This window comes from Sprattus sprattus (assembly GCF_963457725.1).
Source record: "Sprattus sprattus genome assembly, chromosome: 2".
NCBI lineage: Eukaryota > Metazoa > Chordata > Actinopteri > Clupeiformes > Clupeidae > Sprattus > Sprattus sprattus.
In genome coordinates this window covers 62,020,391-62,030,193 of record NC_137921.1, presented here as the reverse complement: position 1 = coordinate 62,030,193, position 9,803 = coordinate 62,020,391, and the positions used below count along the sequence as shown (strand labels likewise).

Below are 9,803 nucleotides of genomic sequence, written 5' to 3'. Positions count from 1 at the left end.
AAGGAACAGGAATGAACTAATGCTGCTCCTGAATCCTTATTTAGTTTTTTTTGCTCTTTTTTTAAACATGATGCTGGACCCTTCCCATGTGAATGTATTGGTGACTAAGTAATATAAGACAGAGAGTGTCACTTCAAAGAAGTGTGTTATTTTTAGAGATTGTGTCAGGGGTTCCTTCTTATCTCAAATGTTCCATATCACATTCAAGCACAATAAGTGATATGTGGAACATGCCTTGAGAGATTTCAGTGTGTCTCACTCAAGAGTTCCTTTCTGGGCCAAATGACAGCCTTGTTGCACATAGTATGTCTTCGATGCTGGGCAAAATCACTTGCTTAGCTTTTGCATACCAGTGTAGTCAGTGGTTGAGACATGGTTGATTTCTACCACCAATTATTGCCAACATTGTTTGTGCCAAATCTCTTACGTTTTACCATATGCACCATGAATATTACATATTAGGGAGTCATTTCAGGAGGTTGACAAATGAAACGTATTCAATGATTTTATACATTCTTTCTGTGATTATTAGAACAATAGACAGCTCCTTGATATCTGAAAAAAATGCGTATCTGTTGCCATCATATATTATTATATACATTGGTATATAGCCATCTGCACAGACAATGGATCAAGCTCAACAGAGCATTGCAGTCACCCCCCTTAATCTACTGGTAGTACACCCCTAGTCTGCCTTCAAATGAGAAATATACTTTGAAATGTTTGTATCATCTGTACACATTAGAAATATTTATGTCTGTTTTTTATGTGTGTGCAAAACACATGCCAATCATTTTGTCGTGTCCTAATCTTGTTGTTTACTTTGCTGAAGAAGCTTCTCCCAATGAATGATTCTTAATTTGCATAATATGGAGGGGAAGGTAATATTGTGCTTGTTATACAACATACAGTATAAATGCAAAGTGTCCAGTATTTCCAAAAGTAGGTTTTACCTTTTGCTATCTTAAGTACATGAAGGAAATGTATTGTATGTAATGATATATCACCATGCTTGATCAACGTATTTAGGTAATGTAACTCATCCTGTTAGAATGACTTCAAATTGACAGTAATTTGCAAATAATTTAGTTCCAGAAGAACTATTTCCAAATTCAGATACTGGTTTATTATTAATTCAGGACAGTTTTGTAATACAATCTACCTCAATTGATGTGATTTTTCTCTCACTTCATAAGGGATCTGTTGCACCACCTGGTGTCTGTATTCATTGAGGCATTCAGTCTGAATGCTTGACCACCGAGGGTTGTTCATACAGCTGTCCTTCTCATCCAGAACACACTTACATTTGTTAAAGGACATGCGCTTAGGTTTTTTTTCTCAGCAGTTTTAATATTGGTTTCATTTTCCCTGCACCATGCTAGTGTTGACATACTACAAAGTACAAACTTGTGTAAAACGTTCACATACTACAAAGTATACACTTGTGTAAAAAGTTCACAAACCACAAAGTACAAACGTTTGTGTAATCTCACTACCCTGGCAACATTTGACCCAAGGTTACACTGAATTACATTGTTTCCCTTGGATATTACTTGTACCTGACAATATTTCACAACAATTTCAAGTTAAGAATATGAATTACTGTGTCATATACTTCTGTTTAGCCAGTGCAGAAACACAAATTAATTTATCTTGGTTTTCTTTGTTGTTGTTTTTGTTGATGTTGTTTTTGTTATGAATTGTGTGATTGAAATCAAAATGCACATTCTTTCTCTCCACATATTTTTGTCCGCTTAGAAATCGTCTGCTTTTTCATTTTGAATATTATTATTTTATGCAATATATAAATCGACACCACAGAGTACCTTATTCATTAGATCAGAATGTTTAGTTTTAAGCTTTTTAGGCATATATCAATTTTGGGATGAGGGTAGAGTATATTTTTGCATGATCCCACAGTCCCAAGGTGATCACCCAGAATAAAAACACCTGAGTACCTTGAGTTCATATCATTCCCTGTATCTGTGACAGCTGAACTGATCTCAGAGTTTGAGTTCATATCATTCCCTGTATCTGTGACGGCTAAACTGATCTCAGATTTAGGTCGACACCATCTGTTGAAAAAATAGGAAATATTCCTTATTCTGACTCCCTAGTATTATTCTGTGCTGAAGTTGGAGAATACGATCATTCACACATTTTTGGTGGAGTAGACAAACCAAGTACCCCAGCCATCTAAAGCCCATCTTTCAGTCATCTAGCTTATGCTAGAGGAACAGGATAATCCACATGAATATCCATATGTTATTGTCATATATTGTTTAGAGGAAAACAGCATAGCATGTGATGAATCCTGAAGCAACATTTTTAAGTAAAATTACAATCAGTGTAGAAATAAACGTCAGGATTTTAAATTTTTTTTGAGTCCTAACACCCTTTCTGTGTCTAGTCATTGGATCCCTTTACAATCTTCATTGGATATCACTAATGGCAGACTTTTTCCTGTGAATTTCTCTTGTCCTTCTCAAAAATTGTTCGCATGATTTGTTTTAATTTGACTGAAAAACATTCTACAAAATAAATAAATTATATATATGTGAATATATATATATATATATATATGATATATTTTTAAGTTTACCTCTTGTCATTTATTTGGAAGTTCATGTTCAATGTAACACAGCATTGTCTATTATGTCTATTGCTAGTTTCTATTTCAATTAATGTACATCTTATATAACGAAAGACATCAGCAGCTGTCTGATATGCAATCATGATCCAGGATAGTGGTACTGCCACTTGTTAGTGTGTCGCAGGAACTCATATGCCAATACAATCATAATGCATCATATACATGTCAAATCATTATGTAGATGTTATATAATATAGCAACATAATTGCAAAGATGATGAGACTCAGCCATAGATTTATGAGAGTTAGCACACAACCCCTAACACCTATCTGTCTGAAATGAAGCACAGCTTGTTTTCTTTTGTAAACACTTGTGGGCATTTAACCTCCCTTAACACAACATAACTCACTACAATGTGAGATATCCTATGCTTGCTTCTGACATGACATGTTTTACCCAACATAATGGACAATAGAAAATCAGATGACAAAAGTATTAGTATTTCATACTGGCTTTTTGTCTTGAATTCAATGTTTTAACTTTGGTTATGAGCAGGTCCTTTCTAAATCATCATGGGCCAATTTAAAATTCAGACTGATGGCTATATACATGGGCAATATTGTAACTTGAAGTTAGCAAGTAATGAGCTGCTACGCAACACCTGAAACACATTGTGTCGTGAGAAGACTTGAGAGCTGAACAAAACGACGTTTTTTATGAACAATTACCATTTATTTTCCATTACAAAAAGAACCTACTAACCTCGACCGTTCGGTTAGTTAGTTATTAATATTAATTAGTTCTGATGCTTTTTTTAATGTTTATTCTGGAACAGCTGGTGACATCAGGACTCAAGGGTTGTGTCAAGATCAAAGTCAATTAAAGATGCATATTGGATACTTGGTTGGCTTTGCTGTTTTTTGTTTGACACTGATATTGTTTTATAATTGAACAGTCGTTATATATTTATACCAGATGTAGATTTTTCAGACGACTGTCCAGTAACATACTTAATGCAGTGGCTTTAGACTTTTATTACGATATACTTCGTGTTTTCAACCACCGGAACTAAACGAACAGCAGTGACACTCTGACGATGACAGCAGGTTCTTCTGTTTACTGTACTGGTTCCCACAGAACAATTTCAGAGATAGCATTGTTGTGGTTGGCTGTGCGTTAACCAGTTGTAATTACATTACATGTTGCAATGTCTGTGTCAGTTAGCAGTCAGCCAGTGGTGAAAAAGAAGCAGGTTCGCTTTGCTAGCATGGAGGATGACGATGATAACGACGACCAAGAAGAGGATACGCTGTTTGACAAGAGGAAAGACGTCAGAAAGGGGTTTAAAAGTATGATAAAAAGTAACGTTAATAGGACCCTGGCCAGTACGGGATTCGACAGCGTAAAAATAATAAGTGGTGGTCGGGGAACGAATGACCCTGGGGTCTGTGGACGCTGGATGATCACTTTAACACTTTGCGCATCGTTCCTGGGACTGGTGAGTAAATGAATATACACTACATTTACCCAGCAATTCGCTGCGCAAAGGTTAAGCTGCAAAAAATGTTCATCCGAATCAAAAGCAGCCTAAACCTTGAGACCCAGAAAGCCCGGAAAACTTGAAATCGTGCTAGACTCATATCAGAGGAACATAGCGACCCGAATGTGACACGTTGCTCATGCATATCTGCTTCCCAGATAGCAAGCATGCATCATTCCACCGGTGGATTCTGTTAATTGGGCGGGGATATTAAGAAAATATCATAAAATTTTCCTGGAATTGCCAATATTCATCAAATCCTTGGCATCCTCTATTTAAAATGTCAGACACTAAACAAAAGTAGTTCACTACAGGCTCTCAATGTGAAAAAGTTCAAACGTATGTTACGCAGTTGTCCACTACTATCAGGGTTAGGTAAATTCATGAGAGAATGTTTGACGAGCGTGTTGTTAAGAGTGCAATTTTCGTCTTCAGACACCCAGGCCTCGACTCTCCTAACTGGGTAGTGTACATTACCACATCCTGATCGGACAGGATACTTTTGCATACAGAGTTGTGTAACAGGATCCTCAACAAAAGACATACAGTTTGATCTAGGCCCTAGATCAATAGGCCTACACCTACCTTATGCACTTGCATGGCATGTAGAATGTATGACCTTTAGAATGTTTTGACAGGCCTACTTAAGGTATTTACACGTTGTTTACATTGTTTATTTACAGGGAATGTGCATTTCTGTGCTTGGTCCTACACTGGAGGACTTGGCCATCAACGTCAATAAGAACATCAGTAATATTTCTTATATCTTTGTGGGTCGTTCAGTTGGATACATTGGGGGCTCCCTTCTTGGAGGGATTCTCTTTGACTGCATGAACCCCCACTTACTTTTAGGTAAGAAAGAAGTATGAGAAATTAGACTGACAGAAGATAATACAACAGTGGTATGTATAAGGGTGTCTAACTCAATGGAATCACTTTGGTTCTTCAGGATTCTCCATGCTGGTCACAGCATTTGGGATGTTCGCCATTCCCTTCTGTAAAAAGGTCCTCGTCCTTACAGCTTTAATGTCCTGCGTTGGCATTTCTATGGGCTTTTTAGACACAGGTAAGACGCTAGTGGTTGTTTATCAATGTAATAATGAACTTACCCCAGCTTACCCTAACGGATGAATGGAAGGCCTGAGAAGCCTCGTGATGATGTGTTTGTTCTCTTGCAGGTGGTAATGTCCTCATTCTGAATATCTGGGCCAACCAGGCAGGGCCTCACATGCAGGCCTTGCACTTCAGCTTTGCAGCAGGGGCCTTCGTCTCGCCCATCATTGCCAAGTTGGTTTTCGGGAAGTACCACGGGAAGGTGGTTCATAATAATGACACAGGGGAAGCTTCCTCGGCCATCACAGAGAAAATTGCACAGACTATCAACTCTGCGCTGCACTTGTCACAAGGAAACAGCGACGCCCTAAAATCCATGTACGCGTACTTTGTGATCGGGGCCTTCATCCTGCTAGTATCCCTTGCCTTCTTCATCCTCTACTCCTGTGGCACGCCTTCCAGAGACAGATCCCACGCCTTATCAGGGGAGCCTCTGGTAGCAAAGCACCACACTGCCCTCGTCTGCCTCCTCGCCATCTTCTTTTTCTGGTATGTGGGCGCCGAGGTGGCATACGGCTCTTTCATCTTCACCTATGCCAAGGATTATGGCGGTATGGACCAGGCCCAGGCGGCTGGCCTCAACTCGCTGTTCTGGGGCACGTTTGCCGCCACCCGTGGGTTGGCCATTTTCTTTGCGGCCTGCATGTACCCTGGAACCATGATCCTGCTCAACCTGGTGGGCTGCACCTTCTCCTCCCTGCTCCTCACCCTCTTCAACAGGAACAGCCTGGCCCTGTGGTCCTGCTCTGCCCTGTACGGTGCTTCCATGGCCACCACCTTTCCCAGCGGGCTCTCCTGGCTGGAGCAGTACACCACGGTGACAGGGCGCACGGCTGCCGTCTTCGTGGTGGGGGCGGCCCTGGGCGAGATGGTGCTGCCCGCTGCACTGGGCTTCCTGCTGGGGAAGAAATCTCTCCACGAGCTCCCGCTGCTCATGCTCCTGGCCCTGGCCACGGCTACCATCACCTCCATCCTCTTCCCCGTCATGTACAAGCTGGCTGCCGACCCCACCATTCCCGGCAGGAGGCCGCGCACGAGGGGCAGGGAGGCAGACGACAGCGAGTATCGCCAGGCCTTGCTGGACTCAGGGGCCAATGACGATGAAGAGGAGGTGAATGAAGACGACGAAGAAGCTGACCACTGGAACGACGCCGACTTTGAGGTCATTGAGATGGACGACGCCAACCTAATGAACTCTCCAGTCAAGGCGGCTTCGCCTCCAGACGTGACTGTGAGCTCAGCAGCTACACCCAGCAACAACCCCTTCAGCCTGCCAACTCTGTCCGAATCCCCCAGCAGGTCTGTGGATAGCTCCCCCCGAAGGAAACTACTGGTGGCTCTTGACAGGGAAAAGAATGACTGAATCACACTACCAGAGACTGCTGGATTAAAGAATGACTGAATCTCACTACCAGAGACTGCTGGATTAAAGAATGACTGAATCACACTACCAGAGACTGCTGGATTAAAGAATGACTGAATCACACTACCAGAGACTGCTGGATTGCAAATTCAGGTGAAAATGTACTAAGAACAGTCTGTTTTTAGTGAGCATTGTGTGATTTCTTTTTTTCAGTGTTATGAATGTTGTGTGTGTTGATGTCCCTGCATGTTGACACTACTGAATCTTTTCACCAATTTCCATATAAGGCAGTTGATTTCAGGCACTTTTGAAAGATAACAATGGGCATACATCCAATCAATTCATCTCCTTAGAATGGTATTGTGAATGTAACTGTATGTGATGTTTGTTTTAGTGTGCTGACGTTAATACTCTACTTGTAATCTGTATTTGTGAACACAGGCACTTATGGACCAGGTCCTGGTACCACAATTATAATTATAATTGGAGCTGGAAAAATGTAATTGTTGGACAGCCTCATCTGAGCCTCAGACTCACACTGATTGCAAACTATCAAAGGATTCGATTCACTTTGTAGCCCAACGGGCCGTTTGAGCACTAGATTCTGTATCATGGTCTAGCAATCGATATTGAACTTTTCCTGGCTATAGGACATTCTGGATTTTAGGCAGAATGTATTTCCAGTCCAGAGATGCTAGTTTGATTTTCACTTTTATTTTTTTTGAAAACTGAAAGGCACACAGAAGCCTATGCTAAGTAGCTTCACTGTTCTGAATTTGACTACATGAGCGAAGACTATTTAATTTACACTCCATGCACACTTACCGAATGGGCTACTGTTGGAGAGTAGCATCCTCGTCCTCATATGTGGGTTGTGTACCATAATCAAACCCATGCTGTGTACTGGTCTACAGTATTCTTGAAGTACTGATTGGGCTATAGCTATTGTAGTAGACTACAGTAGGCCACACTTTGACTGAAGAACATCCCAGAAGTAAATCAGGTACACTTGTAGAGAGAGGCCAATTAGTCATTGAGCTACCTTATCAGTACTGTATTATTAAATCCAGAACTGACTGAGTGAGCTGGTAAATGAACACATTAGCTAGTGATTTAGTAGGTTCTATTACTTTACTAGCACATGATGAATCAGTAGTGCTATGTTACCAGCATCTTGTCCAGAAGCAACTGCCTCTTTAAAAAATGAATAGAAAACCCTAAAACTCAATTCTCAAAACTCAATTCTACAGTTCCTGGTAATTATTGTTATGAATGATTTGAAGTGATGATGTAGAGTGTGTGATTATGTGATTGTGATTATGTAACTGAAATGCCTGAAATTCTTCTATTTAATGATCAACTGTTCTTTGTTTTTGTATGTCTCATCATAATTACACTTAAAAAGATTGCTTTTTTTGCACTTTTCCTAGAAATGCTTTCAAATTATGTTACTTTCTTAAGCCACAAATCAAAGTTGTGTTGTTTAATGTTGTAATTATTGTACTTGAAATTCATGTCAAAATGTGTTCTTTTCCCTCTGGTTTTTTGAAAATTAAATAACTTGAGCCATACTTTATACATTGAAGTTTTATTATACCAATCTTTCACCTTCACCCACAGAAAGGTCCAATAAAAACAAAGAACACACACTTTTTTTGTACATATGCACAAGCCTTGCGTACAATCATTCTGGAATCAGAAAAGAATCAGTCTTTACATAGGTAGATAACATATATGGTTTAGCATAGAGAAAGCATTAGAAATATGTGTAAAAAACAAATATGCACAAAGAACCAATATATACTCTCACCATAAATTATCAAAAGAATGTATTGCAACAGTCCCAGAGGTTAGTATCTCTGACTATCTTTTTCTCCTGACAAGAGCCAATATGTCAAGAGTTTCAAGACTATCCTCTGCAGGAAAATGTTCATAAATAAAATCCAGCCTTTTCAAGGCTTGGTTACAATGCACACACATGGCACTCTGAAAACTGAATGACTTGAAAGAACACCAATGGATTTCCACCACCATGACAATTTTAATATGTTTTAAAAGTGAGAAAAAGAATGTAATGCACATCGATACTTCAAATTTGACCTATACAAGGCTTATTTACAAAAGATTGTACTGTTATATAAAAACAGATAAAGGAGTTGGATGTCTTGACAGTGGTTGATTTCCATGACCCTGGTGTGAGACCGAATTCCATCGAGGTCATTAGTGTCTTCGGTTTTGCAACCTGCTACAGCGCATATGAAGTTAACTGGAAAAAAGTTTAGTTCTCCTCAGGCCACATTCAGTGTCATTTCTCTTTATAAGAAAAACAAGAAGAAAAAAAAGAAAAGAAAACCAGACGCCAATGATGCCAGTCAAATGAAAGGAATATGAGGCGCCCGATCCACACCCCACATCGGCTGGAGTCAGACCCGGCCTGAGTGAGCAGAAATACTCACGTTGACATGAAGCAAAACACAGTGCAACTCCAGAGGAGTCCAATGAAAGCACCACTGACAAAAAAAAAAAAAAAAAAAAAGTCCACAAGAGACTTGAAACACTGACTTAAAACAGCAATTAGCACCAAAAGAAGATGTGCACTTGGGCCTGCTCAGAACTGCTCCAGGAGCTGGCGCAGGTAAGGGCCCTTGGACAGCTGACGGTTGACCCGGGACAGCTTGTAGAGGACTGGACAGTCGAGTGACACACAAGGGACCTGGCGCTCGCCACTTCCACTGCAGTTCCTGCAAATCTGAAGAAACATCGCCAGAGGAAGAAGAGTCAGGAGAAGTGAAAACGGACAACCTGAGAAGTGAAAACCTTCAGTGGTACGTTACACAGCGTATCAGATCCAACACACTCGGTTATAGGCACTCCCAAATGAACTGTTGTTCTATTCGATGCCAACTGACCGAGGCTGGACTTTGACACTGAGCGCATTCACTGCTATCCAGTAACCTTGGCAATCGGCCAAGTCCTAAACCTAGGAGAGTTAAACCTGTTGAGCCGCGTCACAGCAGACACTTGAAGCCTCCCTATCACACCCCCACGCCCTGTCGAAGATAAAACCCCCTTCTGTGAAATGAAATGCTGACACATTAGCATCTTACTACAATATGCGTTTTCCACTTGGTCAGTAATACTCCCAACGCTAAAGGAAGATTGATGACACAAGATTGAACTGTTTCAACTAAAGA

At 40.5% G+C, this 9,803-nt stretch overlaps 2 protein-coding genes across 3 annotated transcripts in view; one reads left to right on the top strand and one right to left on the bottom strand.

Annotated features, from left to right (window-relative positions):
* Positions 1–3,800: 3,800 nt before the first annotated feature.
* On the top strand, positions 3,801–7,627 carry mfsd4b (major facilitator superfamily domain containing 4B; the record flags this gene model as incomplete). Its single annotated transcript, XM_080860476.1, has 4 exons — positions 3,801–4,091; positions 4,817–4,985; positions 5,083–5,199; positions 5,312–7,627. The coding sequence occupies 4 exons, from the start codon at positions 3,801–3,803 to the stop codon at positions 6,607–6,609; spliced, it is 1,875 nt and encodes a 624-aa protein (XP_080716602.1). The 3' UTR covers positions 6,610–7,627.
* A 617-nt stretch (positions 7,628–8,244) lies between these two features.
* Positions 8,245–9,803, bottom strand: part of rev3l (REV3 like, DNA directed polymerase zeta catalytic subunit) — a 40,270-nt gene continuing 38,711 nt past the window's right edge. For both annotated transcript variants that reach the window (XM_080832129.1, XM_080832130.1), the window contains exon 32: positions 8,245–9,358. In XM_080832129.1, the coding sequence (XP_080688255.1) occupies positions 9,218–9,358 (141 nt within the window). In that variant the 3' untranslated portion in view covers positions 8,245–9,217. The remainder of the gene's footprint in view (positions 9,359–9,803) is intronic.